General features: G+C 47.7%; 1 protein-coding gene across 2 annotated transcripts in view; it reads right to left on the bottom strand.

Annotated features, from left to right (window-relative positions):
- The window catches only part of CACHD1 (cache domain containing 1), a 145,226-nt gene that overhangs the window by 11,754 nt on the left and 115,672 nt on the right, over window positions 1-17,800 (bottom strand). The window contains exons 17-26 of one of the 2 annotated variants that reach the window (XM_064147405.1): window positions 13,962-14,084; window positions 10,542-10,641; window positions 10,308-10,424; window positions 8,251-8,411; window positions 6,906-6,992; window positions 6,252-6,368; window positions 4,874-5,025; window positions 3,829-3,990; window positions 3,035-3,112; window positions 2,010-2,111 (exon numbers count right to left, since the gene is read on the bottom strand). In XM_064147405.1, the coding sequence (XP_064003475.1) occupies window positions 2,010-2,111; window positions 3,035-3,112; window positions 3,829-3,990; window positions 4,874-5,025; window positions 6,252-6,368; window positions 6,906-6,992; window positions 8,251-8,411; window positions 10,308-10,424; window positions 10,542-10,641; window positions 13,962-14,084 (1,199 nt within the window). The remainder of the gene's footprint in view (window positions 1-2,009; window positions 2,112-3,034; window positions 3,113-3,828; window positions 3,991-4,873; window positions 5,026-6,251; window positions 6,369-6,905; window positions 6,993-8,250; window positions 8,412-10,307; window positions 10,425-10,541; window positions 10,642-13,961; window positions 14,085-17,800) is intronic. The other variant, XM_064147406.1, reaches the window with a different exon arrangement.

Here is a 17,800-nt window from a genome sequence, read left to right as displayed (position 1 = left end):
AGTGAGGAAGCTGCCCCTAACAGGTCCCATGAAGATTTTCTACCCCTTTCTTTTGAAGCAGGTGCTAAAGTAGTGACTGAGATTTGGGTTTACCACTCTAACCAGCTGTTACTACTCAAAACCAGTCTGCAGTACAAGCAAAACTACCTCAGCATTTCCAAATGCAAACCCACAAAAGCTGAAATGTGAAAGATTTGCTTTAATTAGACAACTAATCCTCCTCTTAAAGCTTTAGCTAAGAGCTGGAAAACTACTGGAGCTTCTAAGCATTTCAGCCAGGTTTTCAGCTTGAGACACCCAAAAGAAGCATGTGAAAAATAGCAGCACCCAAAGCTGGTTCTCATTTCCCATGGTTAGCTGCTGGCATAGAGGAATTGTGGAAGACGACTGGGCAGCCCTTGGGAGAAGATGGAATTACAGAAACTAAAAATAGAAGCTCCAGTTTCAGAAGTAGGGAACCAGTTACTCTGCTAACCCTGGCATGCTGACCAGAGAGATGGGAAAGATTCATCAGGGCTACAAGAAATGGAGCAAAGGGAGCTTTAGTCTATCAAATCTGCCTCAGCACAGGTAATCTGGCCCCAAATCCAGGGTAATTCCTTCTGGAGCAAGATTGTCCCCGAGACATCTGCTCACCCGTGTTCCAACGGCTTTGGCCTTCAGATTTCCTGTCCCTCAGCAATTCCCTCATGCAATCACTGCCTCACTAATTGAGCAGTTCTGCTGTAACAGCACTCAGCCACTAGAGCACCCAGCCTGAGCTGACATCCTGACTGCCTTGTCTAACCCTCCTCCTAATTGCTATTAAGCCTCTGCATGACTTTGCAGCATTACACCCTCCCAACAGCTTCTGGGGTTTAAGAAGACTTAGTCTCAGGGCTTGAGGGTATGTGGCAACCAAGCATGGACAGATACCCTTCACTGCTACACATGGACATGGGTAATGTTGATTGGTATTCGTTCAAAGTTGATGTAAAGTGTCCTCTGGGGTGATGGTATGGACTGAAGGTGCCACAGAAAGGGTCAGGAGGCATCTCACACATTGGTCTCTATCAGTGTTGGTTGGTAGCTGTTAGAGTATGAGCCAGAGTGACAGACTGAGCCCAAGTGACAAGAATCCAACAGCATCCTGGCTTGGATCAGCAATACTGTGGCCAGCAGGACCAGGGAATCTATTGCCCCTCTGTACCCCAGTGCAGTACTGGTGATGCACCTTGAGTTCTGGGTTCAGTTCCCACTCAAAAAAGGACACTAAAGTGCTGGAGCAGGTCCAGAAAAGAGCAATAAACCTGGTGATGGATCTGGAGAACAGGTCTGGTGAGGAGCAGCTGAGGGAACTGGGCTTGTCCAGCCTGGAGAAAAGGAGGCCAAAGGGAGACCTTCTGGCTCTCTACAACTCCCTGAAACAAGGTTGGGGCAAGCCTGGTGTTCGTCTCTTCTCCCAAGGAACAAGCACTAGGACAAGTGGAAATGGCCTCAAGTTGCACAAATGAAGGTTTATGTTGGACGTGAGGAACAATTTCTCCCTCAGAAGGGTTGTCAAGGCTTGGTCCATGCTGCTCAGGGCAGTGCCGGAGTCTGCATCCTTGGAGGGGTTTCAAAGCCATGTCGATGTGGTGCTGAAGGGCATGGCTTAATGGTGACCTGGCAGTACTAGATTACCAGTTGGACTAAATCATCTTAAAGGTCTCTTCCTCCCAACCAGGATGAGTCTATAGTTCAGTGATTCTGTTGGTCTGTATTGTGGCCACCCACTGAAGCTGACAGAACCCATAACAAAGGGGAGCAGCATAGCACTGAGCTGCTGCCCTGCTACCACCCTGACAAAACTGGCTCCTTACTGGACAGTATCATCAGCCCAAGGGTGTCAAAACTACTCTGCTGTGGAGCAATAAGGAGCAAAGGTTTTTGGTTTGGTTATGTCAGTCTTGTCCCCAATATGACAGACACCTGAAGTGCAGTGAGCACAATCATTAACCCCGGGCCAGGGCAGTGACCGAAGGTCTCACCGTGGTCGCTCTCTGTCCCCGATCGTCCCCAGTAGCGGCGTCGGCGCTCAGGGCTGTGGGCATGCCGCTCTATCACCGCTGCTATGAAACGAGTGTTGCTGACTGCAGAGAGAAGGAAACACAACTGGTTTGTGACAAAGTGCTGGATTAGCTCCGTGGGACAAATCAGGTACAGGGCAACAGTCTTCCTGCAAACTATTTCTTCTCCAATACCACTTATTTCGAGGCAACTGCCCAATGACAGAGGAGTCAAAAGATGGTGTTTAAATGTGGAACAGATCAGGATCCAGCTGAACTCCTTCACCTCACCTGCTCGGATCAACAGAAGTTAGAGATTTGCTGCGCCAATGCTGCAGAACCTGCGGCAGCACTGAAAGTCAACTCCAAATGAAGCTAGAAAGGACTTGGAGAAGCAGTAGATGCAAGCCATGAAACTCAGATGCACTTAGTTTGCAGTCTTTGAGCACTGACAGTTTCAAATCTTGGGCATTGTTTGAGTTGTCTTAGTGAGGGCCCAGAGACATGGATCTGGTCTGACTCTGAAGCTTTCCCAGATTTCAAGTGCTCATCTGATAGCACCCCAGTATCACACACACAGTGCCATTTTTAATGCTATAGAAGTGCAAACATCCCAGCTCAACCCAAATAAGATTCACTGATGTATTTTGTTGACCACACATGTCAGACGTGGCCTCTGCTTTCCAAGGCTGAACAATGGCAGGAGCTTCCCACATCTTGTACTGTGACAAGTGCAATTTTTAAGTTGATTTGAGCTATTTCTGGAAGCGGTCATGATGGGAAGGGTGTAAGGAATGACCTCTTTCCACACATAATCGAGCTTAGTAATGGCGTCATTTTTTAGCATGAGATTAAAGGTGCACACCAAAGGTGTAACTGGAAGCTCCAGCTCATTTTCTACTGCTTATCAGCACAGGGCTTCCTCTCATAATTCTAATTCTATTAGAAAAAGAAATGGCTGGTTTAAAGCTAAGATCTTTTTTACAGCAAAGTGATTTGGTACTTACTGATTCCCCTGTCTTCATGGCTGTCATCGTCTCTCTCGTCCCTATCATTTTCCAGGTTCGACATACGCACTGACATTTCTACACACCATTACAAACAGAAAAATGCAACTGTTAAAGAGAAAAATCATGGAGCAGCTTACTAATGCCTGTCAGCCTGGGAATGGAGAGGCTGTCTGGGCTTGCTGTGCTTCTTCTCCAAGAGAGCACAGCAAGCTGAGAATAGCAGGAAAGTGATGCACACGCCTTCCCCTGGGAGGAACAGGCTTTAGGGTTTTCAATCAATTCACTTCCTTCCAAACCGAGTTGGGGGATAATCAAATATGGAGCTAATTAGCCCTGAGCACACTTCTCTATATCTTTCTACCAAAATCCTTTCCTCCAGACACAGTTTTGTCTCTCAGGCTTCAGTGGTCTCATCAATCTGTGTACAGATACCTCATGATAAGGTCCAGAAAGCTGTGAAGCTGGACTTATTGGTGTAGCTCTAGAAAGAGCCTAACTTCAGCTTCCTGACAAGTACTGCAGATGACAGGCTTTCGGGCAGACTCTCCTTGAGCAGCAGTAGGTCTGGCTGCACCCAGGAGAGGGCAGCAAGACACAAGCATCCTGGATGGGATCTGACCTTCCCAAGGGTTCAGCAAATAGGACACAAAATGGTGTGAGGCATCCCAGTGAAAATAAGAAAAGAGGTTTTGGATTTATTTTGATTTGGTTTTGTCTTTTGGTTGTTGTTTTGTGCTTGTTTGTTTTTAACCCCCCTCCTACTATTTCTCTCCCAGGAGTTCTCAGCTCACCCTGAGCAGCCAGAGGTGACATGTGCTGGTGACTCCTCCGATGTATCTGGTGGCGATAAGCATATACGGCCAGGACAAGCACCATAATGCAGCCCATGATGCCTCCAGCCACTGGTCCAACTGGTGCGCTTTTGATCATGTTCAGAGTGATTACCTCATCCCCTAAAGCAGAAAGGACAAAACAGAAGAGAAAAAAAAATCCATAAATGCTCTGCAGAAAGGTTTAAATCAACATCTCTGAGGACAGGAGATGATCTTGAGTGCTTTCAAGGTGCTTCAGTGGGCAAACTTTAAAGAGGAGAATAAACTTGGAGAGGGTCCATGCTAAGGACAGGAATGTGTGGCCTGATGCTATTTCTTTAGTGCTTGGTCACTTTTGCTAATTGTGCTAGTTTGAAGCAGGGTAGAATGTTTTGGTGAGAAGAACTAGCTTACAGGCTGTGAAAGGAAAACAATGGTGATGTCTGCTTCCCTCAGAAGTCTTGCTAAGGAGCTTGGGAAGAAGAAATTAAAACATTAGATAACACTCTCGCCACTTTCTCTCACTCTTGCTTGGGCTGCTGGCTGAGCAACATCTTACTCCCTGACCTCACTGTCCATTTGGCCTAACCCACTTTGCTTCTTAACCTCTTGGCCGAACCTCTATTCTTCTTTAGGACTGGGGTAAGGTTGAGAGGGGCAGGGGGAAGGTGAAGGGGTGGTTGAGAGCCCCTCCTGGGGACTCAGGTTTCTGGGAGGGGAGTTGTGTTTCTGTATTACCTTTTGCCTTGTATATTTCTGTCTATAACTGTATATACTGTAAATATCTGCTTGTATATTGTGCTAGCTGTAAATAAAAGCTTCATTCATATTTCCAGAGCCGACTGAGGCTAGTCTGGGTGATTTCTAAAGTTGGGGGGGGGAGCAGGGAACACCCAAACCATCACACTAATTTACCACTAGCAAGAGAGGCAAAAGTAATGTGAAGCATGTTCTGACATGGAAAGAGAGGGCTGCTGAACACAAGCAGCTCCATGCAGCATCTGTGCTGCACTGGTGGACTTACCGATTGCTCCCATGTCATCCACGTACGGGCTCTTTGCTCCCACAATGCCACCAAAGCACTCCTTCTGAGGGGCACAATAGGATTTATCTAGATGGGTTTTTCCATCACTGTCCACCATGCACCACTCACAGTCCAACACACCAAAGCAATCTCTGAAAATTCAAACCAAAGGAGGTGATATTTACTTTCAAAGTCAGCACTTCTCATTTCACTCAGTCTGGTTTACAATCACAAGACAGGGGGAGGCTAAAGATCAATTGTAAGCCCTCACACAAGTAATGTTTGGACACAAAAGCTCCTCGTTCTGATGCTCAGGTGCTACATGGGAAGTTACACAGAGAACCTGCACCTTCAGCATGCATCTTCCCAGTCTGCTTTGGTTTTTCCCTAAGCCTAAGCAAAGAGGGAACTTTCTACTTGTAACTCCTCCACTAGTTCTTACTCTTCCTTCAATGAGACGTTTCTCAGCACGGTGGACTCTGACTACAGTCCCAACCTTTTTCTGCAGTCCTTTGGAAGATGGAAGAAAGGTTTTGAAAGTCTGGTTGGAGCAGTTCACTGCAGACTGCTCATGACTGGAAAAAAGCAAGCATCAAGTTTCTCTATGCAATGCCAGAAGCAGAACAGAGAAGCAGAAAACTAGAAGGTGACAGGGAACTACCATCCCTAAAGCCACCACCACTAACGTCCTGCCTGCTTTTTGTGAACATTTCAGTCCACACATTCCTCCAGAAGCCAAGCACAACAGCACTATCCATTGTGTCAGGAAGAACTCATGGTCCTTTCAACAGCCAATCTTCCACTTAGAGAATGACAGAATTAGTCTGGTTGGAAAAGACCTTTAAGATCATCAAGCCCAACCATTAACCCAGCACTGCCAGTTCACGACTAAACCGTGTCCCTCAGCAAACCTCCACAGCTTTTCAATCCCTCCAGGGATGGGGACTCCTGGTCCAGGGCTTGACAACCCTTTTGGGGAAGAAATTGTTCTTCACATCCAACCTAAACCTCCCCTGGTGCAACTTGAGGCTGTTTCCTCATGTTCTATCACTTGTTCCTTGGGAAACGAGACTGATCCTCACCATGCTACAGCCTCCTGCCTCAGTCCTCAGAGTCACAGTGTGTGACAAGAGAGCCATGGTGTTATGTAATTCAAACTGGAACAGGTCTCCTGTTTCTGCACTGCAGCATGATGTCATCACTGGTGTGTGCTACAGGATGTGAAGATCTAAAAGTATCTGAACCTAAGTAGCTAAAAATCTAAGAGCGTGGCATCACACTTCTGCTTTCTTCTCTTTTTTTTCTTCAGAACATGTCCTGAAGAGCTCTTTTCCCTTCATTATTTACAGAAGAGTCTATTCTGAGAGGGTCACTTTACCCGCTCTCTGTCCTCTGGTTGCACTGAGTGTTGATACACTGTGGCAGAGCGTCCTGTAGGCTCGGGTCGATGGCTGTGAAGGTCATTGGCTCCTGATGAACTTCACAGCTTGGGTTCCTGTGTTGGGGAAAAAAAGGCAAGGCTTGCATTAAAACAGCAGTCAAACCACAAACAGCGAAAACCAACAACTGCTGCAGCAGGTCCAGAGCAGGCCATGAAGATGATCAGAGGGCTGGAGCATCTCTTCTATGCAGACAGACTGAGAGAGTTGGGGCTAGCCAGCCTGGAGAAGAAAAGGCTCTGGGGAGACCTCAGAGCAGCCTTTCAATACTTAAAGGGAGCCTACAAAAAAGCTGAGGAGGGACTGTTTACAAGGCCTTGTAATTACAGGGAGAGAAGAAATGGATTGAAGCTGGAGGAAGAGAAATTTAGACTGGAGATGAGGAAGAAATTCTTTCCAGTGAGGGTGGTGAGAACAGGTTGCCCAAGAAGGCTGTGCATGCCCCTTTCCTGGAGGTGTTCAAGGCCAGGTTGGATGAGGCCTTGAGCAACCTGGTCTAGTGGAAGGTGTCCCTGCCCATGGCAGTGGGGGTTGGACTAGATGATCTTGAAGGTCCTTTCCAGCCCAACACAGGCTGAGTCCATGGCTCTCACCTGCTCTCGGCGTTGGTGAGGTTGCCGGTGCATTCGTTTACCTCCAGAGGGCACTCGCAGGGACACTCACATTCGTTTTGCTCCATTCTGCAGGGGCAGAAGACGCACAGAAAAACGCATCAGATGATGCACCACGACTTTAACCTCATGAGGCAGCTCTATTCACCACAGAGAAGGCTCTGCAGCAACCCTCCTCCTTCCCTCAGGAGCACAAGGATTGCTGTATTCTGCACTAATACTGAGAACAATGGAGCCTCTCTGGCCTGTTATCCACACCCTGAAGTGTCAAAAGCAGATAACTGATGCAGGCATGTTCTTATCACTACAACAAGCATGTCATGGTGCCGGTGTCAGGGAAATCTGCAAACACTAGGATCTCCTCAATGAAAAACTTCATCAATCCACATAAAACTGTCGGTCTTGTGCCAGAAAATAGAGCATGATCCACAGCAACTGCCCCTGAGAAACAAGCTCTGTCAGTCTTTATCTACCCAGACATGTTAAGAACAAAATATTCTGTGTTTTCAGCCAGTATGGCAAAGGACTGTTAAGTTTGTTCAAGGTCCTGCACCTGGGCTGGGGCAATCCTCAGCATCAACCGTAGCTGGTGGACAAAGGGCGGGAAAGCAGCCCTGTGAAGGACTTGAAGTGCTGGTGGGTGTGAAGCTGGAGATGAGCCAGCACTGTGTGCTGCCAGCACAGAGCCAGACCTGCCCTAGGTTGATCCCCAGCCGTGTGGGCAGTAGGGGGAGAGAGGGGATTCTGCCCGTTTGCACTCCTGCCCTGGGGATGGTAAGACACTGTCCCAAGTTGCCCAGAGAAGTGGGAGATGCCACATCCCTGGAACCATTCCAGGTCAGGTTGCTTGGGGCTTTGAGCAGCATCCTGCGCTAGCTGCAGATGTCCCTGCTGACTGCAGGAGGGGTTGGACTGAATGACCTTGAGAGGTCACTTCCAATTCCAACCAGTCTGTGATTCCATGATATGCCAAGTCACCCTGCCTCTTACAAATAGCACAAGGAAAATAACTATTTTCTTTTCACTTTGGTTTTCCACTGCATGTTTTTGTTTCATTTCATGTGTTTTGATAGACCTTGAATCATAGAACCACAGAATGGTTTGGGTTGGAAGGCACCTTAAAGATCATCTAGTTCCAACCCCCCTGCCATGGGCAAGGACACCTCTCACTGGAACAGATTGCTCAAGGCCTCATCCAGCCTAGTCTTAAACATTTCCAGGGATGAGGCATCCACAACTTCTCTGTATGTGTTTCACTGTCCCAATCAAGAAAGAGGGAGAAGTAAATGCCTGGAGCAGTCTGTTCATGTCCCCATCTGCTGCTCACCTGTGGCAGTTGAGGCAGAGCCTGTCAACCATGCTGCAGGCACAGAAGGCGAGCGAGTCGCAGGTCTCGTTGACAATGCCCACGAAGGCGTTGGTGCCCGGGATCCTCGTCAGCCGGTACTTGGAGCAGTGACTGCCGTGCACAAGGTTCGTCAGGTCCCCCTAGGGAAGAACAGGTTGTGTCAGCAGCGCAGCAAGAAACCTCTTTCTAAGGAGCTGAAGACTTTGCACCTTCCAAGCAAGCCTTACAGAGATGAGACATGTGAGAGTGCTGCCTTCACACATAAAATTGTCCATCAGCCTGTTGAGCTGTGCTTCCAAGTTGCTCCTGGATGGAAAGACTTGGCTAAAGACAGAGAAAGACATGCTTAGTTTGCCAGCATTGTGAGATGGCAGCAGCCTGAAGCCCAATATCCTGCTGACAGCAGGTTGCTTCTCTCATGAGGACAGGGATTGCTCAGTCTGGAGAAGAAAGGCTCTGGGGAGACCTTCTAGCAGATTTCCAATATTTGAAGTGGGCTACAGGAGAGTTGGACTGGGACTTTGAACAAAGGCATGGAATGGCAGGAAAAGGGGTGATGGCTTCAAACTGGAAGAAGGTGGATTTAGATTAGACATTAGAAGTAAATTCTTCTCCATGAGGGTGATGAGACACTGGAACAGGTTACTCAGAGAGGGTATGGAGGCTCCAAGCCTGGAAGTGTTCAAAACCAGGCTGGATGTGGCCTTGAGCAAGCTGGTATAGTAGGAGGTGTCCCTGCCCATGGCAGGGGAGTTGGAACTAGATGGTCTTTAAGGTCCCTTCCAACCTAAACCATTCTGTGATCTCACTCCTTTGCATCTCTCACTGGCCCATCCCCACCTCGCCAACCCTCGGAGACCCACAAAAAGGCTCTGCTCTGATGGGCAGCCACCATTGCCACTTGTTGAAACCTCTCTAGCACATGAAGAAATAGCCCACAGGCCTGTACAGCTGTGATCTATTAGGTAGGCGGCCTCATTCCTCATTCCTATTTGCATGCCACAGTCTGAACTTTTTGCTCTGTCCTACACAATTTCCTTCACAATAAGACACCTTTTGGTTTGTATTTCAAGCGTGGGGAAAATGTTTAAGCCTATCTGACAGAAAGCAGTGTCTTCGGACACAACTGCCAAGTGGTTTTGACACTTATTCCTCACTTTCTCCTCCCAGTGATAATTGAAAAGTATTATTTAAAGAGCAGCTTCTGCCACAGAGCTTTAACATCTTCTGAATAATTCTGCAGTGATCCTGCAAGGGTGAATCTGTGGCGCTGTCGTCAGCATTCACGGCACTGTGAGAGACGACAGCCCCTGGCTTTGGGCTCTCAGCATGGCAGAGCCCAAGAGGAAGCACACACACAACCCACGAGGATGAAGAGCGTTCAGCTCTCCAAAGCCTACAGCCTGACAGTGACAGTCTGTGATCCAGTGCAGCTCTACTCCAGGGTGGTGGAGTCCCCATCCCTGAAGAGATTAAAAAGCTGTGGAGTTGTGGTGCTGAGGGACTTGGTTTAGTGGTGACCTGGCAGTGCTGGGTTAGTGGTTGGACTTGATGATCTTGAAGGTCTCTTCCAACCAAAACCACTCTATGACTCTACAAATGCTCACACACATCACACCAGTAAATCCATTTATTTGGACATCTAACAAAAACTAGAGACCTTTACTACATCTGTCATAAGACAGACCTGGAAAGCAGGGGTCAGGGCAGAGGCTTCAAAGCAAAAAACAACTCACATAGGAGTAGTGCTCTTATTTTCCTGACGTTGGATGAGACTTTGCAGGCATCAGCCACAGCTGGCCAGCAATCACATCCATAACTCCTTGCATGTCAACTGACTCCTCGTGCGAGCACAGTTTGTGCAGTCCAGATCACTGATTCTGTGTTTGGAGAGGCTGAATGGAGGCCAATCCACACAGAGGGCTGGCTTCCAGCCTCCTCTGTTGATCATGGCAAGGACTTGAGTTTCCACCAAAAGAAACCCAATCTAACCCAAGTACATCCAAAAGCAAAACAGAGCAGAAAACCAGGCTTACCACTAAGCTGGTGTTAAATTTATAAAACCGCTGGACTGTTCTGTCACTGAAGCTGTTGCAGAGGTTTTTCTTGACGAAATTGGGGTGGTTCAGAATGTCATTTGCTACCAGAGGCTCCTATGTAGAAAAAAACAGGATTTTATGCCTTTGAGATCAGACATAAACAGCAGGTTCTCTACAGTCCTTACAGAAACCAGAGAAGGTAGAAAGAAAGCAGGAAAAAAGGAGCCAGACCTTGTGTGTTATGTGCTGTTGCTCCACTGGTGCGTGTCCTTTAGGATCGATGAGGGTGGGGTGTGCCACAAGGTAGCCTCTGTCTTCCATGATAAAGCACCTGCACACAACAAACAAGAGGAGAGGACTTCCATTAGACCTCACTGGAATCACAGAATTGCAGAATGGTTTTGGTTGGAAAAGACTTTTAAGATCATCCAGTCCAACTGTTCTCTGGCAGGTCTGGTGCTCAACCATGTCCCTCAGCACCACATCTCTGCCTCTTTTAAACACCTCCAGGGATGGGGCTTCAACCACCCTACGAGGAACCTGTTCCAGTGTTTGAGAGCCCAGCCAGTGAAGAATTTTCTTCCAATGCCCAATCTAAACCTGCCCTAGTGCAACTTGAGGCCATTTCCTCTCATCCTACCACTTGTTCCTTGGGAGAAGAGACCCACCTGTCTTCACCCTCCTTTCAGGGAGTTGTAGAGAGCCAGAAGGTCTCCCCTCAGCCTTTTTCTCGGGGCTGAACAAGTCCAGGTCTCTCAGCTGATCTTCACAAGAGTTTTTCTCCAGACCCTTCACCAGCTTGCCTTTCACTGGACCTGCCCCAGCCCCATAATGTCCGTCTTGGTCTGGGGTGCCCAAAAGCAAACCCAATACTCAAGGCGTGGCCTCAGCAGTGCCGAGTACAGGGGGCACAATCACTTCCCAGGCTCCAGTAAAACATAGGGAAGCAAAAGATCGTCTTCAGTCTACAGGTAGAGGCAGGATTTTTAGAGGCTTCCATTTCTCATGCTAACAGGGTCGTTAAAGAAATCCACTGCAGAATGCCTCGACAGAGTCTGTAGGGTATTTCCCTGAAGCTTTCACATCTGTTACTGGTAAAGCAAGCCTGGACCATCAAGGACTTGAAAGTGGAACTGATTAGAAACAGAAAGGAAAACTGCTCCGTGCCTTGTCTCGTCTGATCGGGGAAGATCCAGAAATAAAAGCAGCCTAATGAACTTGGAAAGCTCTAACAGCTTATTAATCTCCTATGTTCCTAATTAAACAGAGATTTCACACTCTCCTTTAATGACCTCCCGCTTTAGAATTCAATTTGAACGGGGAGATAAATCACTCCCGTTCCATTCTCTGCCTTCCCAACCTTTCCTCTCCCCTTTTCAGCTCTTGCCATCAGTTTCCCAGGGAAATGATGTGAGATCCGTGGCCTCATCCAGAAACCAGCTTTAATCCTTCATGCTTTGGGCATCTCCCGTTTCCATAGCCGCAGACAGGGGCGCTGGGGAAGGCGGAGGAGCCAGCGGCACCGCCACAGCCGGCACCGAGATCAAGAGGCGCGGTAGGCGCAGAAGGGAGATGGGAAGAGGTTAATGCGGCCGCTCAGCGCTCCCGAAGAGCTCAGCGGGGTCCCCCCGGCACAGCGGGGCTTCGGCTGGGCCCCGCAGCTGCCGCCTGCCCCGGCCTCCTGCCTGGGGCCAGCGGATACTCGGGGCAGCTTTCAAGTCTGTGATTCCCATGGCAGCCTGCTCTGGAAAGCTTCCCCACCTCGGCTCAGCGAGGGAGAAGGCAGAGATTTAAAGCAATCGGCACAGAATAGATGCGACTGTACACGTCAGGGTCAGGCAAACTGGTGGCTGGGGTTTGTTCAACTGCCCCAGACTGAAATTCAGGCAGTGATGCTGTACCATCTGTGTTTTCAGAGAGATGTTAGAGGAGACAGGGATGATGGCCCCAGAACGACTGCAGAGAGAAAACGAACCAGAGGGAAAAAAAAAGAATCAAGAGAATTAAAGAATCATAAACTCATAGCATCAGAGAGTCAGAGAATCTCAGAGTCACCTGGCTGGAAAAGACCTTCAGATCATCAAGCCCAACCATAACCAAACATCTCCCTGTACTCCATGTCCCTAAGCTCCTCATCCAAGTATCTTTCAACCACCACCAGGGACGGAGACTTCCACCACTTCCCTGGCCAGACTGTTCCAGTCCCTTATGACCTTTTCAGCGAGGAAATATTTCCTAATATAAAAAAAAAAATGCTTAGTAGAGATAAAAAAGTAGAGAAAAAATGCTTAGTGGAAATACATTAACCCTCACCCCAAATATCTGCTGGATAGCTGGAGTAGTGCTCTCTTAGCCTCCCGTGTGCTGTAAGCAGCAGATCTGGCTGCTGCATTAGAATGGCCTAACAAAGCACTTAACAACATGCCTGAAACTCCTCATTGAGGGGATGCAGAGACAGAATAAAGCATCTGCCCCTGTTGAGTATTATTAGTTTTTAGCTGGGAGGAAGCCATGCCAAACCACAAATCCTGATAGTTTTTTTAATACACCACAACACAGATTTAGAAAAAATCCCAAACCCAAACCAGAGAAGAGCTGGAAGTGGGTTCATTTAATAAAGACTAGTTCTCTGCCCAGGATTTCACTGAAGTCCAAATATAACCCAAAACCTCAGCACTTATCTTCTGGTATTGTATTCCTGCAGACTGTTTACTTAGCTGGTGGCAGTCTGAGCTTGAACAACAAAAATTCCCCATCTTTATGAGAAGATAGAAATAAGTATTAAATATCACAAATATAAATATCACAAATAGAGGCTGGGCAAGGAGTGGCTTGAGAGCAATCTGTATCAGAAGGACCTGGGGGTGTTAGCTGATGGTAAATTCAACATGAGCTGCAGTGGTCGATGGCAGCCCAGAAGGCAGCTATGTGCTGGGCTGCATCCAAAGAAGTGTGGCCAGCAGGACAAGGGTGGAGATTCTACTCCTCTGCTCTGCTGAGATGCCACCTGGACTACTGTATCCAATTCTGGTGGCCTCAGCATAAGAGGGACAAGAATCTGTTGGATAATGTCCAGAGGAGGCCACAAAGATGATCAGAGGGCCAGAGCATCTCCCCTATAGGGAGCAGCTGCAAGAGTTGGGGCTGTTCAGCCTGGAAAGAAGGTGGCTCCAGGAAGACCTTAGAGCAGCCTTCCAGTACCTGAAGTGGACTACAGGAAAGCTGGGAAGGGATCTTTTGTAAGGGCTGGTAGAGACAGCAAGAGAAGGAATGGATTTAAGGTTAAGGGGAGATTTAGACGGGGGATTATGAAGAAATTCTTTCCAGTGAGGGTGGTGAGACACTGGAACAGGTTGCCCTGAGAGGTTGTGGAGGCTCCAAGCCTGAAAGTGATCAAGGTCAGGTTGCAGGAGGCCTTGAGCAACCTGGTCTAGTGGAAGGTGTCCCTGTCCATGGCAGAGGGTTGGAACTAGGTGACCCTTAAGGTCTCTTCCAACCCTAACCATTCCATGATTCTATGAATTGGAGCAGGAATCATAGAACAGACAATGAAAGTAACAGAATCCTAGAGTAAGCTAAGTTGGAAAGTACCTGTGGGTCACATGGCTGAAGGGTAAAAGGGGCTTCAGATGCCTGGAAGAAGTGGTTTACCTTATTTTGTTCCCTCCATCCTGGTTACAAACTGGCAGCAGGTCCATGAGAACTTTGTAGAAGTATCGTAGGGTGAAGTCAATGCCCATCACTGCCACTGAATGTCCTGATGACATCTGTGCACTGCAGAGAGGGCAGAGAGGAAAGGAAAGAAGGCTTTAATGGATGTACAAATAATTAATAATTACTCTGTTCCCTACTTGGGAAGGAGGGCTGGTTCAAATCCACACCTCTCAGCTTGGCTCACCCTGCTTCTGTTTCAGTGAACTGTCAGCACAGCTGTAAATGGAGAGCAAAGGGTCTCAGCAGTGTTAGCTATTTGCTGAAAATCCAAAGTCTCTCCACACAAACTGCACCGCACACAACCCAACCAGAAGCAGGAGACAGCCCAGAACTTGATCACAGCCAGGACCTAATCCTCCTGCACACAGGCTGTTCCCCCTCAACTCTGACACACACCCCTATCACCTACAGACATTTGGTATTTAGCAACAGAAATTAGCATTAAAAATTCCCCACTTGCACAAGTGAAGGCAGGAGGCAGCTCCTGTGATTCTAGCACTTGAATCCTTACCATGTGGGGTGAGTTTATGTTCCACACTGCTCCTCTTTGCCCAGCCCAAGGTGTTATGACATGAATATGAAGCAACATCCCTACAACTCGAAAGTGTAGGAGTGATTGCCAATTTCAGGCAGAAGAAAAAAGAAGTGGGCCAAGGTATAGACATAGAATCTCAGTATGGTGGAGGTTGGAAGGGACCTCAGGTCATCCATTTCAACCACCCTGCTCAAGCAGGGGCACCCACAGCAGCTTGCCCAGCATCACAATGGCCAGGGGGGTTTGGAAGCTCTCCAGAGGAGACTCCACAGCCTCTCTGGGCAGCCTGCTCCAGGGCTCCAGCATCCTTACATCAAAGAGGTTTCTCTTCCTGTTCACATGGAACCTCCTGTGTTTCAGTTTGTGCCTGTTGCCCCATACTCTGTCACTGGGCACCACTGAGAAGAGTCTGGCCCCATCCTCTTGTCCTCCAAAAGGTCCTTTAGTTCTTGATGAGCCTCTCAGGCTGCTCCTCCACAGGCTCAACAGCCCCAGGTCTCAGCCTTTCGTCCTCACAGAGATGCTCCAGGCTCCTCAGTATCTTTGTCCCTTGTCCTGCCACTGGGCACCACTAGAACACGGATGGGTTACCTTGTACCAGGCAACCAAGTGATGGCTCTGTGCTAGGGTTAATGAGCATCATGTTCAGTGCCTCAAATCCTGTCCTGCTAGCAGCACAGCTACCCAAGGCCATTTGGAATTAGACATGAGGAACTCACGTTAAGCTGGCACTGCCTCTGGTGTTTCAGGTGCCATTTCAAACCACATCACAAATGTTCTACTTCACTGTCCTTCCCCAGTCTAAGGCAACCATAAACCAGACCTTTAGGGAAAGGGCAGAAGCTGGTGTCTCTGTGGATGCTGACAGCTCCTGTGAGCTGCAGCATTTCACCCATACTCAAAATGCACTCCTCTTTCTAGTTTTACACACCAGTTTGGGAATATACAGTTGCCTTAGCAACTGGTACATCAAAGACCAACTAAAGAGTCTCAGGCTGATGTATGGAATTTTCTTACAGCTCTGTAAAGGTAAAAAACTGCTGCTTTTGCTTAGTCATATAGCTTCAACTTTTCTCACCATCACTGAAGCAACTGCAAGAGCCCTCCTGGCAGATGCACAATCTTGACATTTGTCTGAGGCCATTTGGATGCTGAAAGCTCAAACTAAATTCTATTTTTGTTGCTATTTTTTCCCAAAACTTCCCATCCTGGTAAATTCCCACCTTCCCCTCAGGAGAAACAGCCAAGTACACAAGACACCCTGAATCACTGCCCTTGATCTAAGGTGCAAATCACCACTGGGCATCAGAGCAGCCAGCCAGGCTCTGGAACAAAAGCTTTCTAATATAATAACAGAGGAAATTAATTAGTATGTATGATGGCAGGTTACAAAAATATTATGGACTGGGATAGCCTGAGGCTACTACTGAGCAATCCCTGTCACTGCTACATCTCTAACACCCAAATTCTCAGAGTTTGCTCCCTGCAGCAGCAAGATGGCACAGACAGGCCAAGTTATGCCTTATCCCTGAAGGACACAAAATTGTCAGCTCCTCCATCAGGGCCTTAGGTTGACAACAAAGGAGAAACATGTTGGACTTAGCAGTTTTCAAAATTCACTTCTACAAGTGATTTTGTCTCTGAAGACAGGAGTACTGAACAGCACAGCTGGACTACACAAAGTAGAAGCTGCTGGCACCCCCTGACCCATATAAAACCAGCTCTTTTTACTGGACTGAAAAGTTATTTGCTTTTAAAGAGCTCCAGTGAAGATGCAGTCAAATTTCGTTTGCAGATTTCTAAACACAGGCTCTAAAAACCTGCATTTAATTTATCTTTACCATTACTCATTTGATGGAAAAGGAACGGGAAGAAAGATGACAGTGAAGTGGCACAAACCCATTTAAATGCATGTGACAGGTCATTGAGCTATGAAGTTACTGCCCTGTCCTAACAGACAAAAAGCCACGAGGAACGTTGTAAATATTTCAGCTGCATTTTCACACATTAAATCCTTCTGGCTTGCTGATACAAGCTGTTTTAAGTAACTTCTTGCATGAATCTTCCATTCCTCAGCCTCCAAAAATGAAGCGAGATGGACGTAAAATGGGAAGGAGAGATAAGAGCCAGTTCCAGATAAACCACCGCTGTCAATTGAAACCCACAGAGCAGTGTCTAATGTGAGCCTGTCTGTTAACTCTGGTGATTCCTCCCCCACGCCTCTGTTTTACTTTAGCTAAGACCTCTTTGGGGATTACAACTGCATGTGACTATAAGCTTTGGAGGTCATATTTACCCAGGAATCACACTCACATCTGCCAAACTTTGTTTAACTGCTCTTTAATCATCTTCTAATAACCCACACGAGCTTGAAGTTCTTGAAGCTCACTGAACCATGGCTTCCTAGATAAAATTCAGAGCTGTGATTAATTGCAACTCTCTCCTTACTAAAGTGCAGGCTTGCCTTAAGTAAATTTCTCCCTGAGAAGCACCATGCAGGGCTGATAATGCTTCTGCCAAGAAAGACAGGCAGATGTCCTGTGGTGGGAAATCCCAAACAAAGCCGAGAAGAGTAGAAAAGCTGTGTCCTGGGCTCTGCTGGCTTTGCCATCTGGATTTACCAACACAATGTTTGGGAATTAGCTTTGTGGGGTCTTGGAGCTTGCACAGAAGCCATGTGCTCAGGGAAATTCTTGGAATTTTCTAAGTGAAAACCAAAATGCATAACCACCATTTCTGACACCTGTGAGAGCTTGTGTTGGAAATGTTTTAGTACCACACACTCCTGAAAACAGCCTACATCTCCAACCAAACCTGAGCCTATGTCTTGAATCAAACCCTCAGCTTGCAGCCCTGAACCTACATCTTCAAGCAACCCTTGGCCTGCATCTCCAACCAAACTGCAACCTTAGGCTGGAGACCCGGCCCAGAGGGAGCTGAAACAAAGGCTGGTCCCTGAGGAAGGGGTCATTCCAGCACTGACAAGATGCTCACAGACAGTCTCCATCTCTCCTGCTGGTGATCTTAACTGTACTGAGAATAAAGGAAATGTTGAGACTCATACAATACAATCATAGACTGGTTTGAGTTCAAAGGGACATTTCAAGGTCTTCTAGTCCAACCCTCGTGCAGTCAGCAGGGACAGATGCAACTAGAGCAGATTACTCCAAGCCCCAGACAACCTGACCTGGAATGGGGCAGCTACCACCTCTCTGGGTAACCTGGGCCAGCGTCTCACCAC

The sequence above is a fragment of the Pogoniulus pusillus genome, chromosome 8 (genome assembly GCF_015220805.1).
Source record: "Pogoniulus pusillus isolate bPogPus1 chromosome 8, bPogPus1.pri, whole genome shotgun sequence".
Lineage (NCBI taxonomy): Eukaryota > Metazoa > Chordata > Aves > Piciformes > Lybiidae > Pogoniulus > Pogoniulus pusillus.
This window is presented reverse-complemented; position numbering and strand designations above follow the sequence as displayed.